The sequence below is a fragment of the Lethenteron reissneri genome, chromosome 16 (assembly GCF_015708825.2).
Source record: "Lethenteron reissneri isolate LAM-NWPU_2019-01 chromosome 16, ASM1570882v1, whole genome shotgun sequence".
Taxonomy (NCBI): domain Eukaryota; kingdom Metazoa; phylum Chordata; class Hyperoartia; order Petromyzontiformes; family Petromyzontidae; genus Lethenteron; species Lethenteron reissneri.
In genome coordinates this window covers 8,944,382-8,966,804 of record NC_083794.1, presented here as the reverse complement: position 1 = coordinate 8,966,804, position 22,423 = coordinate 8,944,382, and the positions used below count along the sequence as shown (strand labels likewise).

At 39.6% G+C, this 22,423-nt stretch overlaps 1 protein-coding gene across 1 annotated transcript in view; it reads right to left on the bottom strand.

Annotated features, from left to right (window-relative positions):
* The window catches only part of PDS5B (PDS5 cohesin associated factor B), a 43,709-nt gene that overhangs the window by 9,772 nt on the left and 11,514 nt on the right, over positions 1 to 22,423 (bottom strand). The window contains 21 exon segments of the mRNA XM_061552338.1: positions 2,392 to 2,596; positions 3,032 to 3,155; positions 4,032 to 4,168; positions 4,899 to 4,967; positions 5,087 to 5,245; positions 6,239 to 6,362; positions 7,858 to 8,018; positions 8,825 to 8,860; positions 8,862 to 8,931; positions 9,334 to 9,449; positions 10,772 to 10,911; positions 11,132 to 11,180; positions 11,649 to 11,730; positions 12,139 to 12,252; positions 13,250 to 13,401; positions 14,158 to 14,303; positions 15,100 to 15,194; positions 15,461 to 15,576; positions 16,153 to 16,293; positions 16,541 to 16,621; positions 17,399 to 17,525. Coding sequence (XP_061408322.1) covers positions 2,392 to 2,596; positions 3,032 to 3,155; positions 4,032 to 4,168; positions 4,899 to 4,967; positions 5,087 to 5,245; positions 6,239 to 6,362; positions 7,858 to 8,018; positions 8,825 to 8,860; positions 8,862 to 8,931; positions 9,334 to 9,449; positions 10,772 to 10,911; positions 11,132 to 11,180; positions 11,649 to 11,730; positions 12,139 to 12,252; positions 13,250 to 13,401; positions 14,158 to 14,303; positions 15,100 to 15,194; positions 15,461 to 15,576; positions 16,153 to 16,293; positions 16,541 to 16,621; positions 17,399 to 17,525 — 2,444 coding nt within the window.

Below are 22,423 nucleotides of genomic sequence, written 5' to 3'. Positions count from 1 at the left end.
GTTTGCTAAGGGGATGCTTTTTGGCTTACTGTAGCAGTAAAGAATATTTGTTTTAACTGTAATTTAACTTTGTAAATGATCCATCAGTAGACTAATGTTTGTCATGCAAGGTTATAATGAATGCATTTTTTTTACCGTGGTACAGCCAGCCAAGTTGCTTATGAATAGCCTATGTTCTTATTTATGAGTAAAGGCACAGGCTGTACTAACATGTTCCAGTTGCACTGACCTACAATTGGGACAAGAAATTCCTTTCTAAATTACACCACATAAACATAACGACCTTTAATTTCCACCACAATTAACATAATGTTGCAAGTTAAAAATCCTTAAAAAACTATTTATAATCTTAAACATCCAAGCAGTCTCTGTGAAGAGCTTTCCAAAAATGTGTGCAAGGCTTGCGCTGACTTGAAATGGATATTAGGAGAAAAAAAATCTACATACCAAGCCATGCTCAACATGTGATTGCACAGAGCTACTGGACATTTTGACAAACACATTACTCTGAATAAGCCCACATTCTGAATTTAACTTTACAGCCTAGCTGTGTCAGGTATAGTAAAGGCATTAACGGGAGGTTTTCTGCAAAAAATCAGATCGTATCGAAAACCGCAAGTCTAGTTAAGTGCTTTGAAAACACTGCAATATCTCAGGAGCCACAGTATAAAGCAATTCACAATGGCATACGAAATGCATAATACAACACCAATAAATTAATTCACTTAACTTATTTTCAAGTGCATTATTCCTTGATTGGCAAAGGTAGTTTAGCAAGGGATCGTTGACAATTATTAACAATTTCAAAAGTGTACACAGGCAAATTGCCACGAGATCTCATGAATTGTCATGATTAGGAGTCATGATCTTGATTCAAAGCTTTCGTGACTGCAGGAATCCATACTCTTTGGTTCTTTCGTTAAAGTCACGTAGTTAGAAATAAATTAAAATAAAACAAATCACGACAATTCGATTGCATGTGTTACTTGTGTTGCAATCGAAACGTCGTGATTTGTTTTATTTTAATTTATTTCTAACTACGTGACTTTACCGAAAGAACCAAAGAGTCAGGAGTCATGATACAATGCAGAAGTCAATGCTTTTACTGCTAATGTGGTAAATGTCGAGACTCGAGAGGCTGCAGATTTAAAAAAAGAAGACATAACATACACAAAAAAACATCAATCCTTACATGGGCAACTCAATGCACTTATCGTGCATATAAAAATCAATTTTAATCCCACGTATAAGTTTGTGATAGCTTCAATCGTAGTGCGACTACTTCCAGTCTAGATCGTTATCCCTCTAATTTGTCATTTAAAATGTTGATTCTCAGAGGAAGTGCTTTTAAAAATAATACATAATTTCTAATGGGCAATTCTAACAAATTAGTAAACTCCAAATAAATTGTCAAATGCCTCCCAAAAATAGATACGGGTTGTAATTTTGAAGGCAATTATCTATAGTTTTGGAATGGTTGGCTTATTTATAGATGAAGTCAAACATTCAAATGAATGGGCCATCACATTCCAGCATGGATTAAAAAATTATTTTTTCAGAGTACATCCACCATGATGGAATTTCAAGAGCATTTCCCCCTTATCAAGAAATGTGGACAAATTATTTCCATCTGATTTACAGCTCGCAAGCTGTATGCAGCTCCCAGGTAGATGTATGCAGCTCCCAAGTGTGGCTTCGAGATACAGTATTCTTTTTACTTTTCAAAATAACTTTACTTGAAACAGGAAAATCTGCAGAACCAACGGCGATCCAGGGCGCCGGTGGTAGCACGGCCAGACATGAGTACCCCTGGAACGCTCCTGCCGATTTATAAATTCAAAACTCCATGGCGAACCAGCGCGAGCAAACTGACCAAGTAGCCACCGCAAATGTTTCTGTCTTGTGACTCTCGCCCATATGAACATTCTAATACATGTTTCGTTGGGTCGGAAAATGTGGCCACCCCTTTGCTATTCCCATGTAAACAAGCTACTTCATAATTATACTGATGACCAAAATCTATAAAGTGTCTGAAACGTTTGCCCAAGTCACAGAACTGCCCGAATGTTTACCAGTCATTGATAGGCCCCTGTGATGCCAAAATTACAAAACCGCTGTAAACAGAACAAGGATTCATAACGGATTAAAAATTTTTTTATAGTTGAAGCTATTTCAGATGAGTAATCCCAGGGCGCTCCAGCAAGTTTCTAAATTCAAAACTCGACAGCCAACAAAAGCACGAGCCAACCAGCCGCGTGACCACCCCACATGACGTATATCTTGTGCTTCTCGGCAAGATGAACAGACAGATGAAACCCTGCGTCCTGACTGAAGCCTGAGCCTGTACAAGCAGTGCTGTTGTTGGCAGACACGTAAACACGCAGGCCTCACCTCCAACGGTGGCGTGCTGCTTCAGGTACTCCCGGCGCAGAGTGATGTTCTTGACGAGGCACTGGCGGGCGTGGGCGCGCCTCTCCTTCACAGGGTCCTTGGCCGTCAGCGAGAAGACAGCCACGTACTCCAAGGGCAGGCGCAGTTTCGTCAGGGCCTTGTGCAGCTTCTGGGCGAACACCTGTCGCACCTGGAAGCACTCGTCCTGTGCACAGTACATAGTGAACGTGCACGCATTAGGCAGGCTCGCACACGTGAGGGTCACACTGGTATTTGCTTGCACATGGGCAGTGAATTGTGAAATGTGGCAAATCCGCATCACTCGGTCCCGACACCATAGATGTGGTGGTGGCAAGGCTGAGTGGCTTTTGGTATTCGATAACTTTTTTCCTTCGCAAGCTTTTGCCTTGCGAGACGAGCCTTTCTTTTTTACTTATTTAAATGAGAATTTTAAAATATTTTATCAATCAGAATAAATTCACTTCCATCTAACTGGTATGATATAATTTTTTTTATGGATGGCATTCTCCAAGTAAAATTATTCACACTTCTAAATGTTTGGGTGCTGTGACCTCCTAAGAAAGAATCCACCATCTAATGGCAGAAACTAATGTGCTGCGGCTACCCTGTTGTAACATACGTTAATGACGAGTGCACACAGCTGGTACTGCTCCAGTGTGATGATCTCATGGTAGCACGGCTCCTGTGCCAGCTTCAGCATGGCACATCCCGCCGCCAGCCTCAAGCGGGACATATCCGACTTGCTGCATTGGTGGGCGATAGTCATAGGAAAGGGGTTAGGGGCGGTGAAAACAATTAGGGAACTTCAAACAAGCAAAATCAAACTGAATAATATTTAATATACTAGATGTTAATGACAATATATTTTTATTCACAGCCCTTTGTCAGTTCACCGCATGATTAAATCCTCTGCATTCCATGTCGGACGTGGACGTTTGGCAATACCTGATCACAGTGGTGAGTTGAAGGGGAATAGGTTGTGGGGGGGAGACACTAGGACCAGTTCAGTTATCACTCACACGTTAGCCATGACTGGTAATCAAACTTGGGTAGCCAGGTTCATCGGATTAGTGGTGCAGTAACCAGCGTTACTGCACCACTAATCCATCTCCCCATAAGATATCTATTCCACTTTTAGTTAGTATGACTTATCGCACACTATTGAGTCCAGTCCATCGTGAATGCGCACTGATCACACAGCAAGCTCTGTGGAATAACACTGTTTTAAATATGTTGCAAAACTGGCTCAGACTGAAGGATGGATCCCGAACATCTACCGATAACTGGTTCCAGGTCTTCGGGCCGGAGACTCCAAAACTGCGCTGGCCGTTTCGCACGAGGTTTTTCTCTTACCAGTTAAAATACGCTATCAATTCAATAATGTTTTACACACATCCACAATCTTCATTTAGAACCAGGTCAGAGCGCAATTAGATAAGCATTTCTTATGCAATGTATTTAACTGTCAAAAACTTTGATCCTTCCTCAGATATAACAAAGGATCATTTTCATTGTACAGCAACTCATAATTCCCTCTAAAATGCTGCACAATTTAAAGAGGCCGAGGCATTAAAAGGACTTTAAATATAAAATGCTTTCCGATCAAATCATAAACACACCTGATCTTGCCCTGCTCTGTGAGGTCTCCGTCGCTGTGTATGAGGGCTGACAGCAGCCGCAATGTGGACGTTCCCGACTTGCTTTGGTTGTTCCTCATGCCCAGAAGCCAGCGCACCATCAGCTTTATTGCCTGAATCTATACCAGAAGGAAAGTGCATATTCATCATGGTGGTAACTGAAAGTTGTAGTTTTTTTTTACATTTTCCATTCTCGTGAATTTGCTGTACTCGTCCATCAGCATTCATTATTCAGAAGTGCTTTTTCAAAGATGGAATTCTCCAAAAATAGCAACAGTATGCAACTAGGTCAGATACAGTTTTGAAAGGAGATGCCACAAAACCACTCCCACGTCTTTGTCAGTTATCACTATTACCAGCCAAAAGCTATACTCAATCTTGATTTGAAGCTTTCGTGACTGCAGGAATCCACACTCTTTCGTTCTTTCGGTAATGCTACGTAGATAGAAAAATAATAGATCACGAAGTTGCGATCGCAACACAAGCAATCGGCAGTTCTCCTGCTGTGTTTGTCGCACCTGTTGACGATTGCTTGCTTGTGTTGCGATCGAAACGTCCTGATCTATTATTTTTCTATCTACGTGACTTTACCGAAAGAACCAAAGAGTAAAGCTATACTCATTTGAATGGCCATTTTTACAAACACTTTAGAGAATGCCCTATTATTCATGCATGACGTACGTTTGGACACCCATAAAATGTACGAGAGAGACAAAGTATAACACTGAATAAAGCACTTGGTTGCCAATTAAATCATGCTGTGTGAATATAAAAAGCATAGTATATTGGCATTCCTTACATGAGTGATGGGAATCCAACACAATTCGACGTTGCGGTTGAATAACTTACTTTGGCATTCGTTTCAGGAGAAACCTCTTCATCTGGAGTCCAAAGCTTTGTCATCTTCTTCCCAGGAAACTACATTCACCAAAGGAATGTGCAATTAAAAGTCTACGTGGCAAAATATGACGAGACACCAAATGTACATCTTTAGCCAACAAATACGCATATTTGCATACACACACATCTAAACTCACGCGGTCGTTCATGAGCAGGTCCTTGACGATGAAGTTCGCCACCATGGCCTTCATGGGTCCGGCGAACTGTTCTGGAGCCAGCATGGCCATATGTCCGATGGACACCAGCGGTGTGGTCAACTGCTCCGGGTTGTTGGCATCCAGGCTCTTGCTTAGTGGCTGCATAATTTTTGGAGGCAAGGCACGTTTAAAAAAACACAAGTGGTTCAGCCACAAACACTCTAACCACATTCTTCCCTGCTATAGTAAAAACTGGCAAAAAACACTTAACAAACACTGCCTGAAAAATTAACAATTCACAGTTTGGTAACATGTCAGGTAATGGCCTCTCTTTCGAAACATATTTAGTTTCAATCTGGTGACTGTGTGCAATGACTATTGTGCGAGTATAAAACAATGTTATCTGCTCTTCATCAGTTAAAGTGCTTGTGGACAATTTCTTAGGCGCTAAATGTATCACCAAGGCTATAAATGTGTTGCCAATGTTTAAGTGGTCACCTCTGTATAGCGTGTTGCCAATTGGCAACTTTGGCGAAGAAAATGATTTGCAGAAAGAGAGTATTGGCTATCCTTTTACATACAGACAGTAACATATGGTTACAGCAGATTATGTTCCACAATAAAAAAAGGAGAATGACTCCAAAGTTTAAAGACACATAGCAATACATGTCACAACACAATGTTTACCCATTGCTGAAAGTTGCTTTCTTGTAAAGTGATGATATATGTGAAATTGAATGAGTTACACTGCATGCATTAATTTGTCTCATAAAAAAATCAATTTCTATAGAGATTCTGGCTATGATAACAACAGATTCTAAGGTAACTTCAGTTTAGGTTCTATCTGCATACTACACCAATTTGTAAGCAAAAGCTCGTATTTAATCATGTACCCCCCACCATCATAAGAAAATTTACATTTGATTTAATCTTGACTTAAAGCTTTCGTGACTGCAGGAAATCAAAATAATTGTAAAATAATATTTTATTTGAACCTATCTACGTGACTTTACCAAAAGACCCAAGAATATTTGATTTAATTTTTTACTTGAAGGTAAGCAAAACATATCTGATGGGAAGCTCTGCTGAATTTGCAGTCCAAGAGGGCATTAAGAGATTGTTGTCAATTTAACTTCTTCTCAGTCTTAATACCTCAAAAATCTGAGCGAACTGTGTATCTCGGTTGGAGAAGATGGTGAATATGCAGTGGATGGAGTGCTTGGCCTGCTGAGCGGTGCCCTTTTTCGCCTTCTGTTGCAGTACCGGGATGAGGGCTCTGACGGAGAGAGAGGGCGCAGGGCAAGGACGTCAGGCACTTCTTCCCAGCAGAGATTTCTCTCACCCCTATCCATGTCATGCACACCAGGTAATTTTACATGCAGTAGATGGGAAGATAGCAATCACTCAAGTGACTGTCTGACAAAGTGACTGACCATGAGGTGCCTATATATAGAGGCTACTTGTGCAAAGTTCAAGCGTTCTCCATTCTTATTTGGATTTTTTTCTAAATGTCTTGCTTTCCTGCTACATGCAAAAACACTTACAAAGGAATTGAGCAAACATTAAAATGAGTCCCTTAATGATTAAATCATGAATACTCCGCGGCCTTCTTGAATACATATTTAAAATTACGACAATTGTTAATTTATATTTGTTTACAAGACAACAATTATAATCCGCAAAACGCATTCTAAGAGGACTGTTTTGCCAGTGGCAAAATCCACAATTGAAGTAATTTATAACACAATGAAGCAGAACGAGAGAGCAGACACAGCAACAACCACTTCTACTTGCTAAACAGGTTTGCTCTGGAATCATTTTCACCTGCTCATTCTAAAGTTGTTTCAAGTGTCAGCGATTATCTGCACATAAATCCACATGTAGAGGGACTGCATGCTCAATATTTATTTTACAACCCTGTTTAGCCAATGAATCTCATTACCTTTCGAAATAGTGGTTACAAGCACTACTCTATCATTTTCCAGAAAGCAGCAGATGCCTTTGCCTACATACTTATAGAATAAAAAGCACTTACATTGCAGTCAAGAAGGTAACATTATCATAGCTCAGTATGACGAATGACCTCAAACTGATGCACTTGTCTTTTGGCCAAGTCACAATAACCTACTACAGAAAATAGCGACCGTAACTTTGACAATTGTTTACCAGTTCTGTGAAAAACAGATGAATCTGAATCGGACCTTACTCAATTATATATTTACTTTCAAATGCAGCAAATGGCCAATAGTTATGGATACAAGCAAAAGCTTTTAGGCCCTTGTTAATAAGAGCGGACTTTATTTATCCAGGAATGACTCTAGAAACAGTCAACACATATCAAGACAGCTCTGTATTGGGAGGTTCAACCAAATTCCTTGTTAAACAGAGTTTTGCTTGCAGGAAGAAATTTCAGAACTGCAGAGCAAATCCATGTAGAGACAACGCTTAAATGTCCACACAAATGAGAGTTCACATAACCAATTGCTATGACATCTCCTAGCCATCTTGCAACCCCAGCAGACTTGACTTTCACAAATACATACATTTTAATAAGACGTATGGTCAGTGTGGGGGCATAGGCCAAAACACCCTCTCAAGAGCGTCTTCTGGTACAGACCTTTCTGCCAGCAGACGCATGAGCAAGCAATGGCAGGAGATATTGAAATATTTATTTGAACTACCAACCCCTGCCTCACAGTGCTAGATTACAGGTCTGTGCCACCACGCCCAATGCTGAAACCCTAAGCGGGCCACACAGAGACAGCACTCACGAGCGAATCTGCGGGAAATCCGTTTCGATCTTGTGCCCTGTGTTACGGAAGATTTGCAGCGCCGCTTCAGACACCTTCTCGTCCTCCATCTTCAGGCAGTGAAGCAGCGACTCAAACGTCTCGGCCGAGTGGAAAACCGCCGGGTTAGTGAAGGACAGCACCTACAACAGACCAATGCCACCGTGGATGTCACAACTACCATTACCAACGTGACACCGACTTCCCAGTGTAATGTTAGTTTAACATTACAAACTTATTATAGGAATCCCCCGCTGTATGTAAGAGATGCGTTCCTCGGAAATTCGACTTAACTCAAAATTACTTAAAGCGAACTCTGAAGTTTCCCAGAGACATGTTAAAATTAGGGGTTGTTCCGAAAAAAAATGTGTGACTTATGTCATGAAGTGTACAAAATGCATGATCATAAGTTATAGGTTAACATACATTTTAACTCATAATAAATACACCAAATACTCTCCATTTAGTATTTGGTGATATGCGCTATGAGCGTACTGAACGCTATTATATCGAAAAAGTAAACTTTCACCACGTGCATTCCACGTAAAAAATTGCGAATTTTTTACTATTTTTTTTTAAGAGCACATATGCGAAAACATGTTCCTAATTAATCGCAATATTATGCGAAACAACCCATAATGCACCAATTTAAGCGGGGAATTCCTGTATTCTTCTGCAGGATATTGTTACAAGTTACTAAAGTTTATAACGCGTAGTTTATTTAAATTGGCTACCGACACTTCCTCAAATGCTGCCCACATTAACTCTAAAACTCCCAAGCCTATTAACAATAATAGACTAATACTGTACATAAAGTTGATAAGGCTTACTTTAAGACGTATTACTTTAACATAGCTTCACCTGCATTGCCGATCCAATGCAACTGTTTCAAAGAGGAAATCTGCGCACAAAACCAGTACCAAACACCAGACTCCATCTCCACACAAACCTTGAGGAGCTCCAATCCCGCACGGATGGCTGTGTCAGGATGAAATACCCTCATCCTCATCGTCGGCTGTCCCTTCAATGGACTTATTTATTTGTTTTATCAAGGCGCTGCAGACACACAAAAGGTAGTTGGCATTTTAAGACAAACTTACATGTAATTTTAACACAGCATATTGTCGAGGTTAATAACCACTCTTAAGTGGCTAAATGTAGCCCTGTCGATGGACCAATCGAGAAATAACTATAACGTCATCTACACTTTAACACCCTGCTATGCATACTTATCAGCAGGAAGTGATGTTACAGGAAGCGCTGTCACACTAAATTGTCATCACAAAGTGCTTCTCTTAGATTGTCAGGATACTTCGGTTGACAATCGCTTCAGCGTCGCCCTTTGTAGCTCTGTAATAATTACATGCTGCTGACCGAGTTTAACGCTCACTTGCCTACAGAGGAAACAGCAACCTACACGTGTGCGTAATAACGTACGCACATGGCACTTCCACGTACCTGACAGCCTCAGCATCGATGTGGACGGGCGCAATCCTCTCCAGCAGGAACTTCACCATCTCCAGGAAGGGGTTAGTGGGCTGCTTGGGGTTTGCGAGCTTCTTAGTGATTTCCCGCTAGAACACAGGAACCAAGCATTTTGCACATTAACGCCAGGACCTCCGTCGAACGGCTGGAAGTACTCAATGTTCAGGAGGGAACCTTATGGGAAACATTCATATATTTTTATCATTATTTAAACATGTTATAGAAGTATTGACAGAAAACAATGCATAAATAAAATAGCACCAGTGTGTTCGCTAAATCATACCCGAACATGTAATTGAAGTAAAACAGGTGTTAAGATGTTAAAACTCCAAACTGAAACCTTTTACAAAGAATCATGTCTGCATTAACCACAATACTTGTGGTCAGAATGCAAACAAAAAACATACTCTGATAATATATGCATCGTCTTTAAAACCGTTTGGTCCACACCAGAGAAAGCTGATTGGTCCACACCAGAGAAAGCTGTCACTGGTGTGGACCAATCAGTTTCAAAGACAATGCAAATATTATCAGAGTATGTATTTTGTTTGCATTCTGACCAAAAGTATTGTGGTTAATGCAGACATGATTCCTTGTAAGGTTTCAGTTTGGTGTTTTAACATCTTAACACCTGTTTTGTTGCCAGAAAAAAGGGGAAAACCTACTCTCATATTTTGGTACTGGCAAAGGAGGTCCCATGATGCAATTGAAACCTTGATACCGATTGGTTTATACTTTAAGTTGTTAAACCAACAAAAATGTACTTAATTTCACGACGAAATATTTCATTAACAATAAAAGACCATGCCATTGGACATTTTGCTACATAAGAAACATAGGCAGAAGCAAAATGAGACCGAAATCCAAGACTAGTTTCTGCATATGCACTTCCAATGTTCACCACGAGGTGGTAAAGTTAGAAATGAGCAGCCATAAAGGTGCAGTACTACAAGTGAACACATCAGCGCTCTGTTGCATGCCTCTGTTCCAAGTCTGCTGAAAAGCACGAGCCGCCTTAATTCACCCAGTTCACATTAACATTTCTTTACAGTTCTTGTCATTTAAAATAAACTTTCACCAAATGCAGTGTTGTCAAACCAGGCCAAAAAATTGTTAAGGAAATTAAAAAAGTGATTGACAGGTTCTTAATAAACAGGAGGCAATTAACCCATCACTCACCATCCTCTCAAGAGAAACTTTAATAAATTACTTGGGTTTTGAGTAGCAGACATTGAACAAAGACACCAAATATCCAATGGGAATTCTCAAGTTTTTTTTTTTACCAGCTATCAATGCGAAGTAAAAACTGTCTGAATATTATCATTTTAATTTAATGAATAAGTAACTCATTATTTGATTAATGTGAACATTTTCTTCCAGACATGAATGCGAGCTCATGTTTAATACTTACCACACACAGCTCAGCCTGCTTGCAAGAACATGCATTGTCCACCAGTACTTCCAACTGTCCAGAAATTCTCTCATCCTCCTCCAGCACTTGGTTGAACTTCTTCATAAAGTCCTGAGCCTTGCCCGGGTCTGGTAGGTGCTCTAAGGTGAAAAGGTCATTGTCCAACAGTCAGCTATTGTAACGATTAAATAAATGTCTGTCTATATCGAGTTCTTCCAGCTTGGTTAAAGTCTGTTTATATGTCTATGAACACTGGACAAAACATGATTGATGTTTTTTATACCTAATTATTATCATAAGTTTAAAATGGTGAGACTTCAAATGCGAATTTTATATTCATTACAATGCTCAATCACTTACTTGCAAGGATCATGACTTTGGAAAACATGACTTTGCTTGTTGCTTCCGACTAAAGAAAAACAAAAAAGGTTTTACAGTTACACTCCAGAGGCAGATGTCAAACTACTACAGAGGTCTGGACTGCAACTAGTACATACAGAGTAAGAGGCATGGGAAGCTTTTGGCTCGAATTCATTGGGGATACAACACTCAAATTATAGGAAAACTTACAGAATTTGTTTTTTTCTTCTTGGTTCTTTCGGTAAAGTCACGTAGAAGGGAAATAATAAAAGAATAAAAATACAACAGAATAAAAAATGTTTTCCATCATATTTTGTTTTATTTTTATTATTTTATTATTTCCCTTCTACGTGACTTTACCGAAGGAACCAAGAAGATGAATCCCTGCAGTCACGAAAGCTTTAAATCATAATTTTTTTTTTAATGCATTTCCCACATACACGCTGTGGCACCTTAATGATTCACATGATTGTAAACGCCTGCAAGACATATTGTGGAATGCAGAGGGCGTGCTCACCGGTGGCTGTTTGTGCAATTCCAGGAGGTCTCTGACGTGGTTCCTAAGCATCGTCTGACACTTCCACATTTCATTGAGAGCTCTGGCAAAAACACGTAAAATATAGCAGTAAGAATACAAGGATGAACGATTTCACCTTTAATATCTAATGAAATCAACGTACAATTAAAAATATGAGTTTATATTGAAAACCATTATGCGTGTGTTGAGGGGCAGAGTGGTGGTACAGTGGGTAGAGTACTGTGCTGTGAACTTGGCGAGCAGAGTTTCATTCCCAGCCAAAGCTAACATCAGTGGCAAGTAATGTCAAAATCTGTCCTGCCCTCTCCAATACATCAACCCGCACTTACCAGCGTGAAGAATAGTAATAAAAACCACTCAAAAGAGCGACATGTGGCGTGCGAAAACCTTAACCCATGGGTGGATTGAGGATGGCTGGAACTTGTTTACATTTTCTATGAGGTGACAATGTATACAGTGAATTTCGTACTTCACTGCATTGGGATCCAAAGTGGCATAGAGGTAGTAGAGACACTTCATTCTCTCTTCCGTTTCAAGATTATGAGGCACGAGGTATTGTGCGAAGATCCTCTCGACCAGCAGTCTGAAAGAACAATCAATGATGCAGGTGTAGAAATAATAGTTCTTATAGCACAAATAAGTGCATGCCTACATTTTTATCACAAGTAAAATTTAAAAATGGCATGTTCAGCAACAAAGTTCCCGTATGAACTATATCCTGATAGTTATGTAGGTATAGCATTATTGGTAACTACTAGCGAGATATACATTGCTGATTCTTATTGTGGTGCCCAAATGTGGGTATAAATTAAGTGTACATAAGTAACATTATTCATAATACACTTGGCATTCCAGTGAAACAACTGCCAAACTCATATAGCAGTACATAAAAGGTATAATGTAAGCAGAGTATATCTATTTACATATGTGCAGCCCATTTGTCAAATCAGATGTTGGATGAGGGGCCTCCCTAAGCCAATACGGGTTAGTGGAGATAATTTGACCATACTTTACCGTGCTGGTCAGCACGAGTTGTAGAGGTAAGGGGACAAAGGTGTGCTAGCAGTCGACGAGTGGGGTTCATATTCTATGGCTCTTTCGGTAAAGTCACATACATAGAAAAAATTACAATAAAATAATAAAAATAAAGCGAATAAAAAATAATAATAAATATCGTCATCAGCCCCTTGTTCCTGATGACGACCGCTTGTGTTGCGATCGAAACGTGATATTTTTTATTCACTTCAGTTTAATTTTAATTATTTGATTATTTTTTCTATCTACGTTACTTTACCGAAAGAACCATAGAATATGAATTCCTGCAGTCACGAAACATTTTTTGTTTGTTTCAAATTGCTTTACTTTCATTGTTTTTTGACTGCCTAATTCAAGCAGTGTCAAGGCTCAACCCCTGCTTAGCTTCAAAGATCTAACGAGACCGGGGCGTATCCTGTGTCATTTCATCACGGGGCAATATTTATATACATTACAAAGCCTAAATAAGGCATCCCACCAAAGCACGTGCATTAGAATCCCACTGGGTGGATAAATAAGGCACAGGAGGGGATTATGAGGCTCACTTGTCATCAATGCTGTTCTGGTAGTAGATATGGAGCAGCTTATCCTTGATCCAGTCAATCTGAGCGGCCGATTCCTTGCCGGCTTCCGCGTGCAGACTGTACTTCTTGTAGATTAGAGCCAGGCCCATCATTGCCTCCCGACGAACTCTCCACTACGGTGCACACACCATATCACATTTTCAGTTAGTTGCAGAGCCCCAAACAAAACCAATTTATATCATCGTTCTTTAGCAACAGCAATGTTTAGCATCGGTCAAAAGTAAAGTTGCGTGTTTACTACATTCAGTATATTGTCAAGAACAAGAAAAGCATGCACTCTCTTTGGGCTTTTCTATAGCATTGCTTTAGTGTCCCTCGTTAAAATAATACTCTTTGTCCATCTTAGTCTGTCTAGATCTATTCCATTTTCCATATACTTTACCAATGATCAGGTTTCTCCAGGGGTTTCCCCCCCATCACACACATCTGTGTGTCCAAAACAATTCAGTATCTGTCTTTCTATTATGATGTAGAGTACAGCTTTTTCACCAATCTCATGCACATCTACACTGAAATGTCACAAAATGTCCATCTGGGCAAAGCGAGGTTTTTACCCACGTATATTTTTATGTGCATAAAATAAAATGAAAACTGGTGTAAGACAATGCAATGCTACATTATTTGAATGATCAAAAACAGAAACAATTTTATTTATTTTTATCTGACCAGGTAAGACCCACTGAGCTATATAGGGAGAACATGTAAACTCTCAATACAAAGGCGTCAAGGTCAGGATGGAACCCACGACCTTCTATATACCAGGCGAGGTAGTTAACATCTCGCCACCGTGGCATGCTCTGTATTATAACAGCAGATGTCTGCTCATGAGCGAGGCGGGCAATGTAGTGATGACTGGGCAGCATACACACCCGCTTATCCAGCATGCGCTCCCGCACGTAGCCCAGCAGCTGGTCGTTAACCAGAGACAGGTCCTTCTTTGAAGCAGTGACGATGGAAACTATGACGTCATGCCTGATTGCTTCCTCGGGGTCGTGCGAACGCACCTTTAATATCTCTGCAAAAAAGAGATGCATTCATAAAATGAAATTCTCTCGCATAACAGAATCCCAAAATTACTTTTTTTTACTATAACGAGCCTTGTAATGTAGCTGATGTGATTAAACAATGTGAAACACAGCCAATTATGTCATTTATATTAATATAATTATAAAAACGCTAAATAGATATAAATTACCCAAGTATTATTTTAACAGAGTGTGAAGTAATTCTAATTAAAATAATCAGCTGAGATCTGTTATCATTCATCCAATCTTCAATGCTAATCATTATTTAAGTAAGATAATAAAGTATATTGCATGATGTTGTCTTTGAGTATTTGGGTATGACCATTATACCACATGATCTTGGTAAGCATCAATCATGCCAAAAGGCAGAGGTGAAATCATCACTACTCAAGTAGTGAATGACAATTGTACTGTGTTCTCAGTTTAACACGTAGGCTTTCACGACCAATATTATCCATAACAGAGGTTTTTGGGTTAGATCGCGTAAATATAAATGTGTCGATAAAGCTGGCACCACTCAACACAGCTAATTAGCAAGGTTTGTCAGGGAAACAAAACGTGGCAATATGTTATTCGTTCAGCACACCGGTGTGTTGGAGAGTAAACCCACAACATTTACAATTCGAGTATGACGTTTCACCAATAATTACAAACAGCATCATCAGGCGACATCCAGAGTTGTGGACAAATCCTCCTGTTTCGGTCTTAAATAGAGGGATAAATGTGACGTCGTCACATGTACCGTGTTGTGTATGTATGGTAGCTGTAATAATACTGTTCTCTTACCAGTCAAGTCTTTTGTCAGATCTGGGTGGTTCATCAGGCAGTGGCTGGCAAATTTAACGCATTCCAACCTCACTGGCACATGGATGTCATTAAACCTAAATACAAAGATGACATTTAGCAGAATTAATAATAGCAACAGGATACAAGGCTTGTAATCTTTCCGCAGTGGTATGGAAAACTGTGAACTGGATGATAGCACCACAGCTTCTAAAACCATTTAAGTGTCAATACAAATGATGCCTTATCCCCTGTGTAAACCTAGATTATTGTGTAGAATGCTTTAAAAAATCCAGCAGCTTTATGTTAGGGGTGCGCCAACCGTATAAACAAACGGCTATCTTTTGAAATAAAGTTTTTATACCGTCCTAAAAAGCACTGCCAAAGTGCCTTGTTTTGTGCTGCCAGTTCAGAGTCTTTTGCTCCAAACATCTTAGCCAGCAGTTTTACCACAGCCAGTCGTTCTTCATTATCATTGCTCTGTGGAGAATGAAAAAAAACCCACCAAAAACAAATTAAACAATGCAGCCTAGACTTTATGAGTTCATTTACCAACTTTTAAGTTTCTTATTACCACATTAACTACACAGTCTGCACACCTTAATGTTGCATTATTACGTTGTTTGTGGGGGGCATGTAGTTTAACGACGGGCATATATACTTCATCAAGTCTATTTTAATAAACCACAGCCTCAATTTACAACACACACAACATGCCTACAGCTCGATCTCAGCAGCTAAACGAGGTTAGGCCATGGATTCTTGAATCTTTCTGTACAGAGTTTTAAGTGTTACCTCATCGCATACGTGAGTTTTCTCCAGGCACTGTGGTTCCCTCCCCCCTACGCTTAACACTTATGCATGAAATTTGCCAAACATTGAAATACAGAACCCTCCTGCAAAAAGCCAACACTCATTGAGGCTTTCCTGGACAAAGCAAGGTGCATTATAATGATTAAATGTAGCGAGCTTTGCGACGCAGAATAATAAAGCAGTTTAGAAATTAACGTTCAGTGTTCCCGCCGCTGTCAGCGGTGAGATTAATCATTTGCTCACCTTGAGCTTAAATTCCAGCTGTGGCAAGACGGAAAGCAGCAGGTGAGCGTCAATGTTGTAGAGTTCGAGGATGAGGTCAAACAAGTGTTCTGACAAATCACTCACGGACGTCTTACCCAACATGAGCACCTGGTTGAAGAACTGCAAAAGAAACCGGGCAAGGGGAAGAATTAGGGAGACAAAAAATCTTACGCAATGTCCAATGAGGTCATTTTCTTGAGCTAATAAGTTTGGTCAAGTGCAATGAGGCCCAATGTGTAATGTTGGTTAGGCACTATGTATACATCAGTTGTAATGCAAGAGCAGAAATCATTTCGAAATTACTCGTGTTTCCAAAAGTGAACAAAGATTAAACATCTCTCATGTCGCAAAAAATGTCGTAACTTACATTCGTTATATAAGGCTCAATACTCTGTGCGGTCCTTTTCAAAAGCGCCTTTGACAATTCATATGCTTGCTTGTTCAAATTCTGTAAAATAGAAATATATTACACAATGGTATTCACAGGAAAATATTTTAAAACCTTTAGCATCGCATATTTGCTCGAGTCCGTAACTCCACTGATAAGGTGCTAACTGTTAAGACGTGAAACCAATTATGTTCAACATGCATACATAACAGGGAGATTAGTGCAATTATTTACATGCACAAACATTTTTTTATTACTCAATAAGCATAATTGTAAACAAAAATGCATTTTACCACACACTAGTAATTTGAATATTACAATTTGAATATTTTACAATCGCTCCTATTATAGAGATACATTATATATACACACAAACACACCGTCTATAGAGATATAAACACAAGGAAAATATTTCAAACTGAAATTACCCCACCAATCAGCACACATAAAAACAAACATATACCATCAACATATTTAATTAATTCTAACATTCAGCTTTAGTACCACCCACCATTAGCATTCTCAATAACATTATCAAATCTGACCCAGTGACTGAACCAACTCATCGGTGGGTATTTAGTGAATGGGTGGAGCACAGAAGTGAGTGCATTAAGAGGGTGCATTAATGAGCAATAGCAATATTGATGTAATCACTGCATGGACAATCAACTTTGAAAACTCAACGCGCCCTTCACCACACATTATAACCCGCACATCATTGAACATTCAGCTTCCACCCACTGACCCAGTGACATAAGAAACCCCGTCAGCAGGTATTCAGAGATGGGAGTGGTGGCGGAGCGCAGAAGAGGGGTAACATATGGGACAGCGACGGACCTTGTGCGATGGCACGAGGTTAACCAGGATGGCGTCGAGCAGTTCCTGGGAGACGCTGTCTCCCTCTGTGATGATCGAGCTCATCAGGTCCAACATGTGCATGTGCACCTTCTGGTTGTGTCCATTACTGTAATCATATACACAATAAAAAAAAGATTTAAAGCAAATTATAATATTTAAAAAACTATTATGAGTCACCAGTCTGAAGTTTCATATCCATGACCAGTGGGTAAGTCGGCCTGTTGGCAAGAGAGCATTAGCCCAGAATCACGTGGATCACCACCATCAAGAAATTCCTGATGCCATAAAATGGATAAAACTCAACTTAGTTTTCATGTTCAGTCAGTTCATTTTAATTGCCATGTAAAAGGAAAGACACCAGGGCTTGAGTTGACATACCCACGTTCCTAGACCAATGGACGAGTAATAACTCTTCACCGACCCCTCACCACTTCCCCAGTGATTCGGTGAAGTCAGTCACAAATTATGTAGCATTTCAATGTTTTTTTCCAAAACAGTCTCGTTTTTGCCACCTTGTTTGAATCGCTCGTTTTGACGTCTCATTTGTACATTTTTGTCTCCTCAATTGGTGTAAATGTAACCCATTATCTGTATAATTGGTAAATAACCCACTCTTAATGCACAATTGTATGGATGCATCATGAGCATAACCATCAGAATTGACTAAACAATCGATGCATTATTAACATCCCTGATAAGCTATGAAGGTCCGTGGACTGGGCCACTCCTGCTCCATTCACCCCCCAAACCCCACCCCCTCCCTACCCTCTACAGCCAGGGTTGGGGGGGGGGTCAGGGAATGATCTTCAAAGAACAACAGTGTTTAACATGGTCATGGATTAGGCTAGACCAGGGTTCTTAAAACGGACAGCCTGGGGCCAAATGGGGCCCACAAAAGCTCTTTCGAGGAGGGGCCTCGCTACCGAGAAGTATGGCTTGCCAAGAAAAACGGCTCACCGAGACACTGAGGGAGACAGATTAGTGAGATGAGAGAGAGTGATGGACGAGAAGAGATAGGACAGTAGAGAACTGTAAAGAAGAGATGAATCAAGATTGGTGAGATGGCAGTGAGATAAACAGGAGAAAGATGAGGCAGTAACAAGAGGTACAGATTATCCGTGAACGTTATGATATCATGTGATGTCATAGCACCAGTACATATGATATCATATCTTAGGGTCTGCCAGTACAAGCTAGTTACGTCATTTGACGGAAAATGTTGTTGAAAACCCCTGGGTTAAGCCTATTGAATGTTATATTTTAGTTTTTTTTGCCATGGGACATAAGTTTCATTAAACCATTTTTATTTTACACTATGGGGACCTCATTTGCCAGTAAAAATATGATAATTGGTTCTTTACCCTTCTATCTGGCAACAAAACTGACACCTCTATGCAAACATGACTCCTTGCAAAAAGGTGTCAGTTTTGTTGCCAGATAGAAGGGTAAAGAACCAATTATCATTTTTATTTTATTAGGTAAGGCCCACTTGAACTATATAGTTATTTTTCAGAAGCGACCTGGCCACAAATGATAGCTCAACGAAGTGGCTTATCACGTGGAAATTTATAGCAGCCAAATACTCTAAATTTATGTTTCTAAATATGGAGGGAAGAACTGGAGAACCTGGAGAAAAATCCACACGACCACAGGGAGAACATGCAAACCCCAAAAATACAGGCGTCAGGGCCGGGATCGAACCCACAACCTCCTCCATACCAGGTGAGGGAGTTAACATCTCACCACCGTGGTGCCCCCATCACTAGATTAATCAATCTAGTGACATCACAGTCTGAACATCTAACTTCTGCATTTACCAAGCGATAATTGGGCAGTTCCAAATAAGGCAACTTTAGTGAATTTTCAAAATCCTCCTCAGAATACACAAGGGGTATCAATCTGAAGGCAACTCTCAAAGTTTTAAAACAGATCACTGATTAAATAAGCCCATGTTTTAACCCACGCACAAAATAAGTTTAACATACATACACTGTATGTATGCAAGAGCATTTGTCTCTTACAGAGGTAGACGCAATATTGTATATCTGAATCTGTCCTAATTGGTTGTATACTATGCCAGGGGTGGCCAATCATGGCTTCCAAGTCAAATACTATTCCGGCACAGTTCAAGTGCAGCTCGATAGACAGGTTTGTCCCTTTCACATACTACAAAAAGAAATGCTGAATTCTTGAAGTGTGAAAAACTTGATTTGAAGCTTTCGTGACTGCAGGAATTACTCTTTGGTCCTTTCGGTAAAGTCACATAGAAAGAAAATAAATTAAATAATAGAATACGACGTTTCGATTGTGTCTCTCTGTGTGTCTCTGTGTCTCTCTGTGTCTCCGTGTCTGAGTTTTGTCTCTCTCTCAAATTTAGTTCTACCTGATGACGACTGCTTGTGTTGCAATCGAAACATCGTATTCTATTATTTCATTTATTTTATTTCTATGTGACTTTACCGAAAGAACCAAAGAGTCTTGAAGTGTGCTTAACACAAAGGCTTTCGCGACCAATATTATTCATAATCAAGGTTTTTGGGTTAGGTCTCATAAGTATAAATGTGTCGTAACCCTCCACCACCTAACACAGCCAGTAAGGTTTGTGACGTAAACACATCACGCCAATTAGTTACTACTTCAGCCCACCAGTGTATTGGACAGTAAATGCACAATATTTACAATTTGAGTACGACGTTTCTCTGGCAATTACATCCAGCATCATCAGGCGATTTGCCAGAAAAGTGTGACATCTGAAATGTCTTCATCTTCATCTGAGATAGCAGCCCTGGGCTATATGCAATTATTTGTATTCCTCCACTCACATGAAGATGCATATACCGGTAGTTATAATTAAATATCTCCCACCAATCATAAACCTCCTCTTTGCTAATTCATGCTATTTCTTGTGATGAAATCTTCAATAATTTATGTGTTGTGTTCCTGACTTCAATGCCAAATTTTTTGCAGTTCTGTTCATTCAATCTTCAGTCTCGCATCTCCATCTGTTTTCATAACTGTTCTCAACATGTGTTTGTGGTTTTCAAACTATTTGCTGTTCATTAGCTTTCTAACCTTTCCTCCACTTTCAATGCACTATTCTTTGATATGCTAATAAATGTATTATATAAAACGGTTACATCAAATTTATCAAAATGATCATCTAGGTATAGGTTTTGAGTTAACGTATATTTATCTCCCTGCTGACCTAGACTTTTTATGTTTACTATCTTAGTTTTGACTGCAATGAACGTTTCCCTCTCTCGACAGAGACATCTGACAATCTGGGGGTTATCAAGTCAAATCTCGTTCTAAATTCACCCTTTGAGCTTCGTAATTTTAAAAAAGTATTCATTATTTTCATATTTTTGCTGGCTGCAAACTCCTAGTAGATGCTTATCTGTCCCCTTGCTCTCCAATGCCAAACTTACCAATAATTTTATCATCTCTGCATCGTTTATCTAATTTTCCATTAATATCACCCATTACGATGTTGTAATGTACTCTACTCTCATTTAATGGTTTGGTAATTTTCTTATATATATTGGTCTACATCTTCATCATGTTCATAATAAAGATTGTTGGGTTAGATCGTGACGTTATAAGTGTCGTAAACCCACCTCCACCCGACAGCCAATTCGTAAGTTTTGTCACGTAAACAAATTGTGCCAAAGAGTTACAGGTTCAGCACACCGGTGTGTTGGAGAGAAAACCCACAAAATGTACAATTTGAGAATGTTTCGCTGATGATTATAACATCACTGTAGCATCAGGTGTAACTGCTCCAGCGTCTACTGGAGCAGTTACACCTGATGACGGAGGCGTGTGTTGCTTCCGAAACGTCGTGATTTAATTTAGTTATTTTCATTTATTATTTTTTTTTATTTTACCCACGTGACTTTACCGAAAAAACCTAAGAGTATGAATCCTTGCAGTCACGAAAGCTTCAAATCTAGGATTATAACATCATCAGGCGATAGCCATAATTTGTCAAGTATTCCTGTTTCCGATCTTAAATGGAGTGACGTGATGTCATCACTGTGCGCCTATAAGTGTGCGATCTGTTTACTCGATATAACTAAAACACCTTTATGAATATTGGTTACGAAAGCCTCCGTGTTTAAATTCGTCATGGTTTATTGCTACAGCTTATACTAGAAAGATCTATCATATTTAGTATTTTGAGAGCCTGAGTGTAAGCTGGGAAACTTTATCTGATTAACTATCGAACTATAACACGTCTGATTCTTCAAGAGACGATTAAGCTTCTGTTATAACTATGAGCTCTCATTCTATGATAAAAGAGGTTGTCACCCTTTAGAAGTACAATGTCTTGAGTTATTCCCTCTCCTTATCACCTCACTGATGCCAACTCCATCTAAGTTTATTTATCTCAATTCTGTCTCCATTACAACTTTTGAATCTTCAGACAAAGTTCACACATGGTGATGATCCAATGATGAGGCCCCCCTTTTCTTAGCAAGTGATTCATAACGTCGCTTGCACCTATACCAACCCGCAATTTATCATGGATGGTGAATTCAGAGTTCAGAATCAGAATATTTATACTGGAGGAATCCGATAAGCTATAAAGCATTTCACAGACGTCCAATACAAAAACATACTAGTGCAAAGTACAAGAAGGTAAACAAATCATCCAAAAACATACCAAATGAAACTAAACCATCCCCATCCTACCAGGCAAAGCCCACTGAGAGGTATTAACTTCTTTTTCAGACGTAACCTGGCCACAAATGATAGCTCAAGAAAGTGGGTTATCATTTGGACATTTACAGCAAAAAAATAATCTAAATAATCTAAATAGATGCTTCTAAATCTAGAGGGGAAAACCGGAGGACCCGGAAAAAAATTCCACGCGACCACGGGGAGAACATGCAAACTCAAAATATACAGGCGACGGAGTTGGGATCGAACCCCCGACCTCCGGCATACTGGGTTTTAGCCTGGAAGATATGCAAAGCCACAACTTTGTGGAACGGCCCCCAC